The sequence below is a fragment of the Callithrix jacchus genome, chromosome 1 (genome assembly GCF_049354715.1).
Source record: "Callithrix jacchus isolate 240 chromosome 1, calJac240_pri, whole genome shotgun sequence".
Classification (NCBI taxonomy): Eukaryota; Metazoa; Chordata; class Mammalia; order Primates; family Cebidae; genus Callithrix; species Callithrix jacchus.
In genome coordinates this window covers 197,291,770-197,310,167 of record NC_133502.1, presented here as the reverse complement: position 1 = coordinate 197,310,167, position 18,398 = coordinate 197,291,770, and the positions used below count along the sequence as shown (strand labels likewise).

General features: G+C 49.8%; 1 protein-coding gene across 10 annotated transcripts in view; it reads left to right on the top strand.

Annotated features, from left to right (window-relative positions):
* TPST2 (tyrosylprotein sulfotransferase 2) overlaps positions 1–18,398 on the top strand; it is a 68,480-nt gene that overhangs the window by 9,461 nt on the left and 40,621 nt on the right. For 4 of the 10 annotated variants that reach the window (XM_078336927.1, XM_035267991.3, XM_035267983.3 and 1 more), the window contains exon 2: positions 16,099–16,341. The exons of the other annotated variants lie outside the window; for them this stretch is intronic. In XM_078336927.1, coding sequence (XP_078193053.1) covers positions 16,226–16,341 — 116 coding nt within the window. In that variant the 5' untranslated portion in view covers positions 16,099–16,225. The remainder of the gene's footprint in view (positions 1–16,098; positions 16,342–18,398) is intronic. 10 annotated transcript variants of the gene reach the window in all.

The window sequence follows — 18,398 nt, the reverse complement described above, 5'->3', positions numbered from 1 at the left end:
TTTCTTTCTCTATCCATTCCGCTGTTTACTCCACAAATACCTGTGCAGTCTGTGCTGGAAGTTTGCCGACCTCGCTGGGTTCTGAGAGGATGGGGGGACAAGAATGGGGACCCAGCCCTGCACATTCCATGCGGTGGGCAGGGAAGCAACACCGGAAGCCACACAGGATGCTGAGCACCTTGGGGGATGCTGGTACAGGGACAGGAGACAATCAGGGAAGGCTTCTTGGAGGAAGGGGTGCGAGTGATGCCAGGAGGATTTAGCTTTGTAGAGGAGGTCAGGAAAGGTTTTCCAAGGAGAAAGAATCACAGGTGCAAAAGTTTGGAGGTATGAGACCCTGTGGCCTGGTGCGTTTGGTAGAGTTCAGGGCACAAAGACTATAGTGTGTTTGTGTGTGTGTTTGGGGTTGGGGGAATTGGTGGTATTATAATAAAATTGGAAGTCAGCAGGAGTTAAGTCACAACAGAGCCTCAATGCGATGCCAGAGGACTTGAATTTCTCCCTAGCGGCTGCTGTTGCCTAGTATGAAGTGCTAAATCAGGGAGTCAAAGTCTTCCTCCCCACCCTCTGCCGACTTTCTGGAGAAAGCCTCCATTAGGTGCTAACGCTTCTTCAGTGCTTCTCCCAGACTCCTCTTGTTTAACCGGGATCGGACACAGCAGGCGCCTTGGGGATCTTTCCTTAGGCTGGCAGCCGTCTCCAGCCAGGAGACATAAAAAAGCATTGCTTCCTTAGATTTTATTTTTGCAGTGACTTTTTAATTAGGACTTTTTTTTTCAGAGACGAGTCTTGCTCTGTCAGCCAGGTTGGAGTGCAGTGGTGCAATCTCGGCTCACTGCAACCTCTGCCTCCTGGATTCTAACAATTCTCCTGCCTCAGCCTCCCAGGCATGCTGCCATGCCTGGCTAATTTTGTTAAATTTTTAGTGGAGAAGGATTTCACCTTGTTGCCCAGGCTGGTCTCGAACTCCTGAGCTCAGGCAGTCCACCCACCTCGACCTCCCAAACTGGTAGGATTACAGGCATGAACCACTGTGCCTGGCAGTTAGGGCACATTTTTAATTTAAGCTAGTGGATTATAGTTTCTCTTGAAAATATGTTTTAAAAATATTGAATCCGTGGAACAAAAGTAAATAAGACTAAAGGAGGTTCTGGATGTAATTCACATTGTGAAGGTGGTCTTCAGCAGGTTGGAACTTGGTGAGCCCCACGACAAGTTCCCTTCTTCCCTGGAACCCCAGGGGCCTTGACTGAAGGGTAGCACAGCTGTGTAGCTAAGATACGGGTACAGGGGTGTACGTGTCCGTCAGTGGTATGGGAGCTGAGCTTCCTGCTCCAGGCTGCTTCTGCTCTGTATCTCTCTCCTCTGTCTGGTCTTTTCCTTCTTTTTTTTTTTTTCTGAGTTGCTCTTGCTCCGTTGCCCACGCTGGAATGCAGTGGTGCGATCATAGCTCACTGCAGCCTTGAACACCTGGGCTCAAGCAATTCTCCCTGCCTCAGCCTCTGGAGCAGCTTGGACCTAGAGGTACAGGCCACCACACCTGGCTCATTTTTCATTTTTTGTAAAAATGGGGTCTCACTATGTTGCCCAGGCTGGTCTTGAACTCCTGAGCTCAAGCAATGCACCCACCTCAGCCTCCTAAAATGCTGAGATTACAGATACGAGCCGCTGTACCCAACTCATCTTCAGCTCTGTATTTGTCTTTTCCTGCGTCTCTCTCCCTTCCACCCATCTCCCCCACTCATGTCTCTCCCTGTCTCTCACTCCTTCTGTCTTACGCCCATCTTGCCTCTATTCTGACTCTCTCTCTCCCCACCTATCTCCTGTCTCTATCTCCTTCTGTCTCTGCCTCTCTCTTCTCTGTCTCTTCTTCCATCCCCACCTACACCACTTCCCCCTTCCTTCCTACTGCTGACCCCAAGTGCACACATGTGGCAGCACAGCCCTTCCTTTCTCTCATTAGAAGCTTTTCTTCCCACTTGCCTTGGCTGCTGAGTGACATCCTGCCGCAGAACCATCCTGACCTTTGCAGAGCCTCCGGGGGCTGAGCCAGGAACCCCTGGAGGTGTGAGAGAGTGGTAGCAGCTACTTCCCAGGTGAAAGACAGAGGCCCTGTGAAGTCAGGCACCTGGCAGGACTGCCCTACAGGGCCGTAGTGTAGTTCCTCCTCAACCCGCCTCCTTTCTACGCCCCCAGGGCCCAGGGCTGTGGGGGAAGAAGAGGAAGCCTGGGCTAGCAGCAGGAGGGCAGACGCTGCTTTTGGTTTGATTTGCTCTGGGCTGCTGGGGGAGTGTCGGCGACTCTGCCTCTGAGCACTCCTGGAAGCTGCACCCAGTAGGTGCTTTTGCCCTTCGTTCTGCTACATGGTCATTGCTCTGCTCAAGCGCACAGTAGGCCAGCAGTGCATATTTGATAGCTAAGAGTTTGGGGGAGAAAAACAAGATTAGAAATTGAGTCTTGCTTCCAGGCCAGGCACGGTGGCTCACACCTATAATCCCAGCACTCTGGGAGCCCAGTGCAGGCGGATCGCTTGCATGAGCTCAGGGGTTCAAGACCAGCCTGGGCAACATGGTGAAACCCTGTCTCTACAAAGCAGTACGAAAGTCAGCTGGGCATGGTGGTGCCTGCTTTAGTCCCAGCTACTTTGGAGGCTGAGGTGGGAGGATTGCTTGAGCCTGGGAGGTCAAGGCTATAGAGTCAAGATCATGCCACTGCACTCTAGCCTGGGCCACAGAGTGAGACTCCACCTCAAAAAAAAAGAAGAAAAAGAAAAAGAAATTGGGTCCTTGGGTCCAGCTTTTTCTTTTCACAGATGGGGAAACTGAGGCCCAGAAAGTTGAGGTGAACTTACTCTGCATCATGCAAACAGCTTGGAAGTAAAGAATGGGGTCTGGTCTTCCATGCCTCAGTGCAGGCAGTGTGTTGAGCTGGTGGCTGCCTTGCCATCCCTCGGGTTGTCGTGTAGACACCCACTTCTGAGAGATGGGAGATTCTGGTTCGAGGCCTGGTTTGCTCTCCTCTACCTGCTGCGGGACTCTGGGCAAAGTCTTCCTTTTCTGAGGACCATGGGGTCTCCAAGCATAATCCCCATGGCACAGTCCTGAGGATTGCAGAGCGTGCTCAGGTTTGTGGGGTCGGAGGTTGCTGACCCCACAGTGGATGGAGGGCTTGTTCAACACAGATTGCCTTACCCCACTTCCAGAATTCCCATTCAGCCTGGTCCCTTGAGCTCTGGTAATCTGCATTTTGCGTCGGTTCCCAAGTGCTGTTTCTGCTGGTCAGAGAACTCTCTTTTAAGAGCTGGGGTAGTAGAGGTGAAGCAGATGAGGCACACGGGTGCTAAAACCTGCTGTGAGCCTTGGTTTCCTCACCTGTAAAATGGAATGACAGCGCACTGTCCTCATAGATTAGTTGTGAGGATCAAATGAGCGATTGGGAGGCTGAGGCGGGCAGATCACCTGAGGTCAGGAGTTCGAGACCAGCCTGTAGTTGATTATAACTGAAATTCCTTTTGGTAACTCTTAAAGATAAGAATACATTTTGAGGTTTATTCATGAACATTACTGACGTTCCTTCCTCCAGCTACATGGTAATGTTTACTCTCACTGCTTATAGGTGAGATCTAAGAAACGAAACTTGGTCAGGCATGGTGGCTCATGCCTGTAATCCCAGCAGTTTCGGAGGCCAAGGCGGCTGGATCATTTGAGGTCAGGAGTTCTAGGCCAGCTTGGCCAACATGGTGAAACCCCATCTCTACTAAAAATACAAAAATTAGCCAGACATCGTGGCGCACGCCTGTAATCCCAGCTACTCAGGAGGCCGAGGCAGGAGAATCCCTTGAACTTGGGAGATGGAGGTTACCGTGAGCCGAGATTGAGCCACTGTATTCCAGCCTGGGTGACAGACAGAGTGAGACTCTGTCTCAAAAAAAAAAAAAAAAAAGGAATATTTGTAAAGTGTGTAGAAAACCCCCCAGACACAGAGTAAGCACTATATGCATCTTTGCTTTTTTTTTTTTCTAAGACAGGGTTTTGCTCAGTCTGTCACCCAGGCTGGAATGCAGTGGCGTGATCATAGCTCGCTTTCCCTAACCAAGCTCTTACTTCATAGCTCGCTGCAGCTTTGAATTCCTGCGCTCAAGTGATCTCACCCCTCCTGAGTAGCAGGGACAACAAGTATGTGCCACCATGCTTGGCTAATTTAATTTTTTTCTTGTTTTTCAGAGACAGGGTCTTGCTATGTTGCCCAGTCTGGTCTTGAACTCCTTGTCTCAAGTGATTCTCCCACCTCCGCCTCCCTCAATGCGTGGTATTACAGACATGAGCCACTGTGCCCAGCTTATTCTTACTATGATTGCTGTTGTTATTCTTATTGCCATGATTATTTACTTTCCCCTCCTCCACAAAGACTCTTCCATTCACAGCGAATTCCTTGCCATTCTGCAAATTTCCGGTATGCTTTCCCACTTCTGCCCTCTGTCGAGCTGTTCCTTCTACTTGAGACGCTTCCTCTGACTTCTGCACGTGTTAAAATGCTGGCATTCTCATTTTCCTTCCTGTGTATCTGTGATGACATGACTCGTTTCCCCTAACCAAGCTCTTACTTCATTCTGCGAATTACCCCATTACTTGGGTGTCAATCTCCTTTGCTGACCCACAGCCTCTTACAGATCTGACTTGGGGCATTGTCGGTACAGAGAGTCTCCCAGGAATGTTATTTCAAAATCCAGCTTTTTTTTTTTGAGACGGAGTTTCGCTCTTGTTACCCAGGCTGGAGTGCAATGGCGCGATCTTGGCTCACTGCAACCTCCGCCTTCTGGGCTCAGGCAATTCTCCTGCCTCGGCCTCCTGAGTAGCTGGGATTACAGGCATGCACCACCATGCCCAGCTAATTTTTTGTATTTTTAGTAGAGACGGGGTTTCACCATGTTGATCAGGATGGTCTTGATCTCTTGAGCTCGTGATCCACCCACCTCGGCCTCCCAAAGTGCTGGGATTACAGGCTTGAGCCACCGTGCCCGGCCCCAAAGTCCAGCTTTGATGTGTTTCAAGGAGACCAGCTCTGTCGTGGTAGGTGTTAGAGAAGCCTTCCAAGGCGAATGGGGTGGAGCTCCATGTGGGACGTGGGATTTCCTTAATTAATAAGAGTGCGAACTTAGCACTCCATAGCCCCAGGTTCATGTCTGCATCTGTGGCCTTGGATAATTTCCTTAATGTTTTTTGTGTCCTTTGCATCTTTTTTTTTTTTTTTGAGAAGGAGTCTAGCTCTGTCACCAGGCTGGAGTGCAGTGGCACAGTCTCGGCTCGCTGCAGCCTCCACCTCCTGGGTTCATGCAGTTCTTCCTCAGTGAGTAACTAACTGGAATTACAGGCACACACCGCCACACCCAGCTAATTTTTGTGTTTTTTAGTAGAGACTGGGTTTCACGATGTTGGTCAGGATGGTCTCAAACTCCTGGCCTCATGATTCACCCACCTCAGCCTCCCAAAGTGCTGGGATTACAGGCATGACCACCGCGCCCAGCCTGCATCTTCATTTTAAAAGGATACCATCATCACTTACATCAGCGGGTTTTTGTGAGAATTCACTGGAGTCTCATTTATGCAGCGGATACTGAGCACTTTCTATTTGCCTGCTCTCTGCTGGATGCCGGGAATCCAGCACTGAGCAGGAGAGACCCTATTTCTGCCCTGGGAGAGCTGATGTTTTAGTGAAAAGGAAGATGATATCACAGTCTGTCCAGGAAGGAAACAGAGGGGCAGGTGAATGCTCAGGGACTGGATTCCTAGTATGCGCTACCCCAGAACTGAGGCTGACAAATCCTGCTCTTAAAACCCCCACCTAAAGCCAACTGCTGCCATTAGTAATATGCCCAAAATATCACCAGCGTGAAGGCCTCATGCTTCCTGGATGAACCACAAAAAAAAAAAAAAAAAAAAAAAAAAAAAAAAAAAAAAGAGGCTGAGGCCATCTTGCTGAGGAACATTACATCCAGCAAGTATTTATTCCTTGCTTGCTTTGTTCTTGGTCAAGCCTTTTCACTTTTTGGCCATCAGCCACTGCAAAACCTCCACAACAAAGAAGTGGAAAAAAGCCGTGCCCTGCAGTCGGGGCCAGGGAGGGAGGAAGTTAGCTGAAGATGTTCTGAGCAAAAACGTTGGAAAACCTGACATTTTAATGAAGATACTCTGTGTAATCCCAGCACTTTGGGAGGCCGAGGTGGGTGGATCACCTGAGGTCGGGAGTTCAAGACCATCCTGACCAACATGGAGAAACCCCGTCTCTACTAAAAATACAAAATTAGCTGGGCGTGGTGGTGCATGCCTGTAATCCCAGCTACTCAGGAGGCTGAGGCAGGAAAATTGATTGAATCCAGCAGGCGGAGGTTGTGGTGAGCCAAGATAGCACCATTGCACACCAGCCTGGGCAACAAGAGCGAAATTCCTTCTCAAAAAAAAGAAAGATACTCTAGACTCACATCTTGTGTAGAAACTCAAATCCACGTTGTTGGGGCAGAAGTAAGAGTAGCTGTCTGGCCCTAGGCATTACCCGAACCTTCAGATAAGACTGTGGAACTAGGCCCCGCACTCTGGCTCACAGCTTGTGTGGCTCTCAGCACTTTGGGAGGGCGAGGCGGGTGAATTGCTTTAGCCCAGGAGTTCGAGACTAGCCTGGGCAACATAGTGAGACCTCATCTCTACAAAAGAAAAAACAAAATTAGCTAAGTGTGGTGGTGTGCACCTGTGGTCCTATCTGCTTGGGAGGCTGAGATGGGAGGATTGTTTGAGCAATCCCCAGAGGAAGAAAGTAGAGGCAGGACCTGTCATTAATTAAACACTTAACCTACTCTAACATGGTAGTAAAGCTCTTTTTTTTTTTTTTTTGAGACGGAGTTTCGCTCTTGTTACCCAGGCTGGAGTGCAATGGCGCGATCTCGGCTCACCGCACCCTCCGCCATCTGGGTTCAGGCAATTCTCCTGTCTCAGCCTCCTGAGTAGCTGGGATTACAGGCACGCGCCACCGTGCCCAGCTAATTTTGTTGTATTTTTAGTAGAGACGGGGTTTCACCTTGTTCACTAGGATGGTCTCGATCTCTTGACCTCGTGATCCACCCGCCTCGGCCTCCCAAAGTGCTGGGATTACAGGCTTAAGCCACCGCACCCGGCGTAAAGCTCTTATGTGTATTTAGCTCCTCTCCTAATTCACAGTTGAGAAAAATTAGGCCCAGAGCAGTTAAGTGATTTACCTGAGGTCACAAAGCTAATAATAGGTGGGGAATTCAAACTCAGGTGCATTTTTCTGCAAAACTCATTCTTTTTTCACTACTTCCTGGTGTCTGAGGAAACTTACTGGTGAGCAAAATAACCTCAAAAAATAAAACATGAACGCTCTCAGTGTCAGGCTTTGTGTTAAGTGTAGGAAAAAAAGAAATAAAAAAAAAAAAAGGACTGCAGCACCTCCCAGCCGCGAGCACTCACAGTGAAATGTGGGAAACAGAAAGGCAAACAGCGTTTCCCATACAGAATGGTGAGTGGTGGGCAGAGGGAACTGTGAGACATGGGAGGGTAGAGCTTCATCTAGTCAGGGCATTCAGGGAGGGCTTCCTGGAGAAGGCAATACTTGAGCTGAGGTGGTAACAAGCAGCCCAAGATAAGGTGGGAACAGGGTATGGACACACTTGTCAGATAGGACTCTTGATAAACAGAGACAGAAATGCAGCTTCCAAAGCATTGAGCAAAAAGGTAAATTTATTGGATTATGTAAGAGGTGAGCCTAAGGGGCTCCACTAATTTCAGGGATGTATGTCTTCATCTCTCGGCTCCACCTTCCTAGCTGGCTTGTTCTCACTCAGGCTTTGCAGCTGGTGACTAAGGTGGCCCCACGCCTCCAGCCCTATACCCTACTCGCTTAGCCTACCCAGAGAATTCCGTGAAAGTCTCCAGTTGAGTTTCATTGACCTACATTGGGTCAGACGTCCGTCTTTGAACCAACACTGCAGCCTGGGAATGAAATGCTGTGATTGGCCAGGCCTAGGCCACGTGTCTACACCTGGGGTCGAAGGTGGACTGAGAATGAAAATGAGAAAACCAGGGATGCATGGCACCCTTGGGGCTGGTAGAAGGTGCACTGGGCTGGAGAAGGGGTCTGATCATGACGTCCCTTTAAGCCACATGAAGAAATTACAACCTGAAGACAGTGGGAAGACAGTGGGGATGGGGACTAGGCTGCTGGTGATGGAGGGAAACAGCCGGATCCGGGGGGTATGAGTGTAAGGACTCAATGGTGATTGAATCAGGGGTTCAAGGCGGGGTGGGGGAAGAGGTTCCTGATGATCTTAGATTTCTGGCATGTTCCAATAAGCAAGCTTGGAGAAGAAACGAAGCTCCTGAGATCACATTACGAGTTCAGGTTGATTGTCTTGAGTTTGAAATGCTGTCAAGAATCCAAGTAGCAGATTCGTTGAGAATTGGCTGTTTGACAGTTGCTGTGCTGAGGGGGCCGGTCAGGATCCTGTGGCCTCAGGAGAAGGAGTGCAGAGTGACAACTCTATCCAATAAACATTAATTGAGCACCTGCTAAGCTCCAGGGCTCAGTGAAGAGAGCATTGAAGGCCCCAGACGATGCATGCAGGATATGTAAGTCAGTCATCTGATGTGTTAGAAGGCAGTCAGTGCTGGGGAAAAAAAAATCACGTAGGGGAGGGCATCAGGAGTGCCGTGTTGATGGGGCAGGTTGCAGCATTAACTGGTTGATCAGAAGAGGCCTTGAAGAGGTGAGATGAGAGAGAGGACAGGCAGGCGAGAGAGTGAGCCAAGTAGATGTTTGGGGAAAGGGCATCCAGGCAGCGGGCACAGCCAGGGCACTGGCCCAGAGGAGCGAGTGTGCTTGTGTGTTTGAAGGACAGCAAGGGGGCCACTGTGGTTAGAGAAGAGGCAGGGGCCAGTGGAGTTGTGGACAGAAAGGTAGGGGGCGGGGCCAAACTTGTAAGGCAAATGAGGACTGGCTTTTCCTGAGTGGGAGCCATGGGAGGATGTGGAACCGAGGAAGGCCATGACCTGACTTCCATTTTCCTGAGGTCACTGTGGCTGCTTGCTGAAAATCAACTGATGAGACAAAGGAAGAATCAGGGAAGCTAGTGATGAGGTGGCTTGCTGGGACCAGAGTGGTAAGAAGTGAACGCCAGAAACCAATGCCTGGCAGTGCGGGTGGTGAGGAATGGCGGATTCTGGCTCTGTTGTAAAGGTGAAGTTGACAGGATTTGCTGCTGGATTAGATTAGGGTGAGAAAGAAGAATCAAAGCTGCCTTCAAAGCTTTTGGCAAGAGCATGAAAGGATGGAGCTGCTACCAGCTGCAGGTGGGGTATGCTGGGGAAAGCACCAGACTCGACACCCAGATGCAGGGAGGAAGAGAGTAGGCACCCATGTCCAAGTGGAGAGAGAGGTTTGGGCGGGAGATGACAGTTTGGGAGACGTCAGCCTTTGGGGAACATCCAGGGGCATCCCCGGGGGTGCCAATATCTCCTGCGCTGGAGGGAGGAGAGATGGCTGCAGAGACAAGTAGCTGAGTGTGACCTCCTGACAGCTGTGCCAGAATGGCTGGGTTTGGCCCCGCATAAGGAAAAACCCTGTAAACTTTCTCATGGGCTGGTAGAGAAGACACACAGACATCACCTCCTTGGCATCTGATCAAAAGCCACTGTGGCCCAGCTGCTCATTTATTGAGTGTGGGTCTGGGAGGTGTCCATGTCAGGAGCCAGGGTGTGGGTGGCATGATCAGAGGCTGAAGCTCCATTCTCCTTTTAAGTTCCTGGTGCCTGGCACCAAGCGTAGCTCTGGAAGAGCACTGGCCTGCAAGTGTTGATTGAATAAATGAAAGGAGTCTTGTGTGTTCCTCTGTAGCAGCCAGGAAAGGTGTGTGGGGTGGCAGGGTAGCATACCCAGCCAACAACACCGTTCTTCAACATTTGACAAAGTGTTATTCTTTTGTTTTTTTTTTTTTTGAGATGGAGTCTGGCTCTACTGCCAGGCTGGAGTGCAGTGGCGCAGTCTTGGCTCACCGCAACCTCTGCCTCCCGGGTTCAAGCAATTCTTCTGCTTCAGCCTCCTGAGTAGCTGGGACTACAGGCGGGTGCCAAACGCCTGGCTAATTTTTGTATTTTTAGTAGAGATGGGGTTTCAGCATGTTGGCCAGGCTGGTCTCGATCTCTTGACATCGTGATCCACCCACCTCACCCTCCCAAATGCTGGGATCACAGGTGTGTGCCACTGCGCCTGGCCTAAAGTGTGATTCTTTGATTGATTTTCTTTTTCTTTCTTTTTTTTTTTTTTTTGAGATGGATTATTGCTCTGTCGCCCAGGCTGGAGTGCAATGGCACGATCTTGGCTCACTGCAATCTCCACCTCCCAGGTTCAAGCGTCCCCTGCCTCAGCCTCCCAAGCAGCTGGGATTACAGGCGCCTGCTGCCACACCCAGCTAATTTTTATATTTTTATAAAACTAAAATTTTTTAGAGACATGTTAGTCAGGCTGGTCTCGAACTTCTGACTTCATGATCTGCCTGCCTCGGCCTCTCAAAATGGGATTACAGGCATGAGGGAGCTACTGCACCTAGCTTTTTTTTTTTTTTTTTTTTTTTTTTTTTTTTGAGACTGTGTCTTAATCTGTCACCCTGGCTGGAGTGCAGTGGCACAATCTTGGCTCACTGCAACCTCCACCTCCCAGTTTCAAATAGTTCTCCCTGCCTCAGCCTCCTGAATAGCTGGAATTACAGGTGCCTGCCTAGCTAATTTTTGTATTTTTTAGTAGAAACAGGGTTTTACCATGTTGGCCAGGCTGGTCTTGAACTGTTGACCTCAGGTGATGCTCCCACCTCAGCCTCCCAAAGTGCTGTGATTACAATCATGAGCCACCACACCAGGCCATTAATTTTCCTTTTTTTAGGAGACAGAGTCTCTCTGTCACCCAGGCTGGAGTGCAGTGGTGTGACCGTGGCTCACCGCAGCCTCCTGCCCTTGGCCTCAAAGTGATTCTCTTTCTTGCCTCAGGCTCCCAAAGTGCTGGAATTACAGGTGTGAGCCAGCAAGCTTGCTGAAAGTGTGATTCTTTAAGACTATTTTTATTCAAGTCTAACATGTATACAGAAAAGTGCATACTTCATAAGTGTACAGCTAATGAATTTTCAAAAGATGGATGTGTCCATGTGACCAGCACCTGGATCAATAGCTGAATATACATAGCACCCCTCCCTGCCCCAGGACACCTTGGTCCCCCTCCAGTTACCCCCTTGCCCCACCACCATCCTGACATCTCCCCCTAGAATTTCACCTGCTTTTGTGCTTTATATTCATGGAACTATTACTGGAAAGGGATCCTGATGCAGAGCCCAAGAGAGAGTTCTTAGACCTCGTGCAAGAAAGAATTCAAGGTGAGTTTATAAAGTGAAAGCCAGTTTACTAGGGAAGTAAAGAAACAGCAACAACAAAATGCAGCTGCATAGAGCAGCCAGAGCACTGTCTATATTTATGGTTATTTCTCAGTCATATGCTAAATAAGGGAAAGGAGTGGGTAGTTCGCGGAACTGAGGGTTTCTCACCTTCTTAGATCATATAGGGTAACGCCTGGCATTGCTAATGCCTTATAATTGCCCTATAATGAGCAGTGAGGATGACCAGAGGTCACTTTTGTTGCCATCTTGGTTTCGGTGAGTTTCGTCTGGCTTGTTTATTGCATCCTGTTTTATTCGTGGGGTCATTATGACCATGACTGTGTTATCTCCTGAAACCAGTCCTGTTGACCTCCTGTCTCTTTCTGTGACTAAGAGTGCCTGACCTCCTGGGAATGCAGCCCAGCAGGTCTCAGCCTCGTTTTCCCCAGCCCATACTGGAGAGATGGAGTTGCTGTGGTTCAAATGCCTCTGACACAACCACGCGTCGTGGCCTCTTTCGTGCCGACTTCTTTTGCTCATACGTGTTGCTGTTGCGTGAGGTTCTGGCTTGTTCTTTTTCCCAGCTGTTTGTGTTTACTTATTTATCCATTCTGTTGCTAATGGGTGTTTGGAGAGTTTCCAGTGGGGGCAATTATGATCGTGCCACCGGGAACATTTTGATCTGTGCCCTTTGGCGCACAGCTAAACGCATTTCTCATGGATAGATAATCAGCAGTAGAATTGCTGGGTCATAGAGAAGGTGCACATTTGGGCCTTGTCTCCGTTAAGCCAGAGTCTTCCAAAGGGGTTGTACCAGGTTTCCCTCCTGCCAGCAGAGTATGAAAGTTCTGGTTGCATTACTTCCTTGCCAACACTTGGTATTCTTTTCTTTTTTTAGTTATTTAGTTATATAATGATCCCACAATGTGCTTCAAATTTGCATTTGTTTCCCTGATGGATATGAGTTTGAGCACGCTTTCATATGCTTTCGACCGCTTAGATAACCTCTCTTATGAAATATGACTTCGGACTTTTCCATTTTTCTATGTGTTGCCTGTCTTCTTTTTATTGATTTCACAGAACTCTTTCTATGTTCTAGGTATAAATATTCCCTTGATTTATGTTACAAATGCCCTTTTTCATGCATGACTTCATTTGATCCATTAGAGGAGGAACTGGGAATTTTGAACCTCAAGATCATTGGAATCCAGGGCACGCTTTACCTGTGTGAGCCTCAGCTTCCCTGTCTCAGTCCTGTGGATGTTAGCTCACTGTCTGGTGCATAAATGGAGCTGCTTCTGGTATAGCACCTTGGTTGGGATGAGGAAGCCCTGAGTTAGAATGGGCAAAGCTGGCCTTGTGGGGCTTTCAGCCTAAGTCGTCCGTGTTTTTCAGGTCTGTATGCCAATTTCCAGGCCTTGAAAATACACAGTGAGCAAGGCCCATTTCTTACCCTTGGAGGGGACTGCACCAGGAGTGAGCACAGGAGGCTGTGGGAGACCAGCAGAAACGCTAACTGGGCTAAGGCATTGTGGAAGGCTTCCTGGAGGAGGGAGTCTCAGGGTGGAGTAAGCCTCTTCTGTTCATGTACAGGCTTGGGCACCTTTGTGCATCACGCACTGCACAGGCGCCTAGGAGATGGAATCGGCTTAGTTTCACCCCGTTCTCACCCTCCCCGCCTGTAGCCCAGTGTGCTTGATGGGGATGATTGCAGCCCCAGGGCAAAGTTGCAATGTCTGAGGACATTTTTGGTCATCAGTACTCGGTCATCTCCTGGGTAGAGGCCAGGGATGCTGCACCATCCTACAATGCACAGGGGAGCCCCACCCCACACTGCCACAGAGAATGATATGGTCCAAATGTCTATATTGCGGAGACTGCGAAACTCCCAAGAGGGACGATTACAGGGTGATGTGAGCAGAGGGATTGGGAGTGTTGTCCTGTCCTTAAGAAGTTTCTTTATTTATTTATTTAGAGCCCTGGCTAGAGTACAGTGGCGCAATCTTGGCTCACTGCAACCTCCGCCTCCTGGGTTCAAGTGATTCTCCTGCCTCAGCCTCCCGAGCAGCTGGGATTATAGGTGCCCGCCACCATACCCAGCTAATTTTTATATTTTTAATAGAGATGGGGTTTCGCCTTGTTGGCCAGGCTGGTCTTGAACTCCTGATGTCAGGTGATTCACCTGCCTTGGCCTCCCAAAGTGCTGGGATTACAAGCATGAGCCACCAAGCCTGGCCAGGAGTTTATTAACCTTTAAGCCCACCATGGGAACCATGAACCACGTGTGGCTACAGAGCCCTTGAAATGTGACTGCTGTGGCTGAGAAAATGAATTGTAAGTTTTTTTCTTTTTTTTGAGACAGAGTCTTGCTCTGTCACCCAGGCTGGAGTGCAATGGTGTGATCTCGGCTCACTGCAACCTCCACTTCCCGGGTTCAAGTGCTTCTCCTTGCCTCAGCTCCCCGAGTACCTGGAATTACAGGTGCCTGCCACCACGCCTGGCTAATTTTGTATTTTTAGTAAAGTGGGGTTTCACCATGTCGGCCAGGCTGGTCTCGAACTCCTGACCTCAGGTGATCTGCCTGCCTTGGCCTCCCAGAGTGCTGGAATTACAGGGATGAGCCACCGGGCCTGGCCAAATTTTAAGTTTTAATCTATTTAAATTTCAGAACAGATACTCAGTCCCATTCTTGGAAAACTTCTAGTTGGCCCATTTTTAATTGTGTGCAACAATTCGGGTGTGTGGATGTATTTTGTCAACTGTCAAGTTTTATGAAATCTCCATACAGATGAGCTGTTTCCACTGAGAATTTAGCCTCTGCATTGAGGTGCGCTGAAAGTAGAAGTTACACCCCAGGTTTCCAAGACTGAGTCCTTAAAAAACAAAGAATAGGCCGGGCACGGTGGTTCACGCCTGTAATCCCAGCACTTTGGGAGGCCGAGGCGGGTGGATCACGAGGTCAAGAGATCGAGGCCATCCTGGTCAACATGGTGAAACCCCGTCTCTACTAAAAATACAAAAATTAGCTGGGCATGGTGGCGCGTGCCTGTAAACCCAGCTACTCAGGAGGCTGAGGCAGGAGAATTGCCTGAACCCAGGAGGCGGAGGTTGCGGTGAGCCGAGATCGTGCCATTGCACTCCAGCCTGGGTAACAAGAGCGAAACTCCATCTCAAAACAAAAAAAAACAAAGAATATAAACTATCTCCATGACGTTTATATTAATGATAATATTTTGTATCTATTGAGTTAAACAAAATCTGTTATTAAATTAAATTTACTTCTGTAATGTAGCTACTGGAAAGCAGAATTTGAAGTATGTCTCACACTGCGTTTCTATTGGGTGGCGCTGTTAAAAACCGAAGGAAGGAGCTAGAATTGCGTGGAAGGTTTTAGGCAGGGGCTGACATCCTCTGGTCACAATGACAAGAGGGGATTCCAGAGACCAGAGCAAGTCTGGCTACAGGAGACTGCATGGCCTAGGAGACCTGAGCCACAGGCACCAAGAGAAGCTCTGATTCCCCAGAGAGGAGGTGCCCGCTGCCAGTCCACAGGTGAGCAACCAGACTGGGTCCCGAAGAGGGAGGAGCATTTAGGAGAGGCAGGCCCATCGCAAGGCTGACTGATCCTTCAAAGGGCCTCCCAGCTAAAAGCCAGCAGGAGAGAGACCTTGGCTACCAAGAGTCTGCCAGCTCCTGGTGGTCACCACTCCAGACACCTGCCAGCTCGAGCCTGACCCTCACCTCCACCCTGGCTGCTGCCTGTACTGCCCTCAGGTCTGAAACCTCATCTCCTGCTGCCTGGCTCTGCTCTGTGCTACTTACCAGCTGTGTCACCTTGAGCAAGTGGCTTTCCCTCTCCTGGCCTGTGTTGCACCTGGAGCTCAGGAAGGATCAGAGATGCCCTCGGGTGACAGGTCTTCCTGGGCAGGGTGTTTTGGGGGTGGCATTATGCAGTCTCAGTGGGGGCTGTGCAGACAGTTCTCTCTGTTTGCAGATGGCTTCCCCTCTCTGCTCTGTGTGTTATGTCCTCATTTCACTGCTGAGGAAGTGGAGGCTCAGCGAGCTGAAGCAGCTTGCCCAGGGCCACACAGCTCCACAGAGGCAGAATTCAGGTGACTAACTCTTACTTTGCAGGTCCAAGGACACCCCTCCTGTGGCTATAACTCAGTGTTCTATCAAGGGCAGACCACTGCACCTCTTTGGGCCTTAATTTCCCCATCTGTTGAATGGGGAGAACAGCAGTGCCAGTCGCAGTGACTGCTGAGGTTATAGTAAGTTGAATAAAATAACAGCACCGGCCCAAGACAAGGCTCCAGGTGGTGGCTGCTGTTTGTTGACTGATCTGTGCATAAGTATTCACCGCAGCCTTCTGCAGTGAGTGATATGAGCCCATTTTTACAGGAAGGAAACGGAGGCTAAGATGTGTAACTGGTGAGAGCAAAACTGGGGTCCCATCTGGCTTCTTGGCCCCAGAGCCCTTTCCCTTCTCAGCTTGGCCCTCCGGCATTACCTGTTATGCACGACAGGGCAAGGCTTGCTCTGTGCCCAGCCTGGTCCTCTGTCCTGCATGACTGGACATGAACGGGCACAGGGGCGGCTTTGCCAGTGGCGCTCACAGATGTCCAGGCCACTGAGCCTGCCTCCTCCCCTAAGAACTCTGCTTCTTTTGCTAGGTGAGCTGTAACCTTTCCTCCTTCCTGCTCCAAGCAGCTGCTGAGAGCCAGAGTGGTTGATCAGTAAGCTGGGACGAGACACCCAGGCTGCAGCCAGACCCTAAGTCAGAACTGGGAGAGGCCTTAGATGTCATTGGTTCCTGGTGCTGGTTGTCTAGACACCTTGTTCAGCCTCAGTCTGCACCGCTGGAAAATGGGAGGAATCATCGGCTTGGCAAAAACGGCAACCTCTGGCAACACAAAGTTGGTGCAGAAGGGGAACGTGCAGACTGCTGGCGGGAGGGTTTTTGGGGGGGCTGAAATATATAGGGCTGAGTCGGCCAGCCCCCTGTAGGTAGTTACCTAGAGCCATGCTTCTCAAATTGTGTTGTGCATGGGAATGCCTGGGGTCTGGTTAAAATGCAGGTTTAGGTCTGCGCACAATGGATCACGAGGCGGGGAGTTTGAGACCAGCCTGGCCAATATAGTGACACCCTGTCTCTATTAAAGATACAAAAATTAGCTGGGTGTAGTGGTGGGTGCCTGTAGGCCCAGCTGCTCGGGAGGCTGAGGCAGGAGAATCGCTTCTACCCAGGAGCAGAGTTTGCAGTGAGCCAAGATCGCGCCACCGCACTCCAGCCTGGGGGACAGAGCAAGACTCCGTATCAAAAAAAAAAAAAAAAGCAAGTTCAGCGCCTTCTCCGGCATAGGACTGACAGGCTTCCAGGGACCTAGTCAGGCCCTAGGGCACCTTTCATGCATGGACACAAGGAGGCATGGTCCTTTGTGATGGTATGTCATTGCAAGGAGAGGAAAGCAGCTCCCACGTCTGTCGGAAGGCCTTGGCTAACTGAATGGTGTGCTGTTCCTGCCGGGATGCTCTGGGATGATTAAGGAGAGGGAGGGAGGTCCAACAGGGTGTGGCATATGGATAAGTCTTGTCTTCTGCAAGGATGGCAGTGCCCTCTGGAGGCCGGGACTTTGTCTTGTTTACTGATTTGGCCCCGGTGCTAGAACAGGGCCTGGCAAACAGTAGGTGCTCAAGCAGTGTTTACTGGATGGTAGAACACATAGGCCAACATGGAAAGACCTCGCGTTGAGTGAACCCAGCCAGTTTCAGGAGGCTATGTAGAATCCAGGGCTTCTTAACCTTGGGACTGCTGACATTTGGGACTGGATGATTCTCTGTGCTGGGGGGCTATCTGGGCACCGTAAGATGTTTAGCAGGATCCCTGGGCTCTACCCATGAGACGACCCCTAGTTGTAGCAACCAAAACCATCTCTGGACATTACCAGTAGTTCCCTGAATGGCAAAATGGCCCCTGGTTGAGGACCACAGGTGTGATAGGACAGCACATGGATGAATGAGAGAAAGAGGAGTGTAAGATGGAGGGATGGGTGGTTGGAGGAAGGGAGAGAGAGCCTATGTCACTTCAATCTAGATTAGATTTGGCTGTATTCTCATAGTTAAAGTAAGTGTGTGGCCGGGTGCAGTGGCTCACACCTGTAATCCCAGCACTTTGGGAGACTGAGGCGGGGAGATCACTTGAGGTCAGGATTGAGACCAGCCTGGCCAACATGGTGAAACCCTGTCTCTACTAAAAATACAAAATTAGCTGGGCGTGGTGGTGCACGCCTGTAATCCCAGCTACTTGGGAAGCTGAGGCAGGAGAATCACTTGAACCCGGGAAGCGGAGGTTACAGTGCGCCGAGATCACTCCACTGCACTCCAGCCTGGGTGACAGAGTGAGACCCCATCTCAAAAAAAAAAAAGTAAAAACAAGTGTGGATGGCTCCCCTCCAAACTAATCAACAGCAGTTACCTCTTAGAAAAGTGGGACGAACATGACTGATCTTTTACTCCAAAGAGACTTATGCCTTCTCTCTGGTTTTGAATATGGCAATTGTACCTATGAGTTGAGCAGTTAAGTACATCTTAAAAGTAGAAATGGGCCAGACATGCAAGCTCACGCCTATAATCCCAGCACTTTGGGTGACTGAGGCCGGTGGATCACCTGAAGTCAAGAGTTCAAGATTAGCCTGGCCAACATGACGAAACCCTGTTTCTACTAAAAAAAAAAATACAAAAATTAGCCGGGTGTGGTGGCAGGCACCTGTAATCTCAGCTACTCGGGAGGCTGAGGTGAATCACTTGAACCTAGGAGGCGGAGGTTGCAGTGACCTGAGATCGTTCCAGTGCCTTCCAGCCTGGGTGACAGAGTGAGACTCCGTCTCAAAAATTAAAAAGTAGAAATGGTACATGGGCTGGCTTGTAGAGCTGTGAGGATTTAGTGAAATTACACACCTGGAGCGTTCAGCTT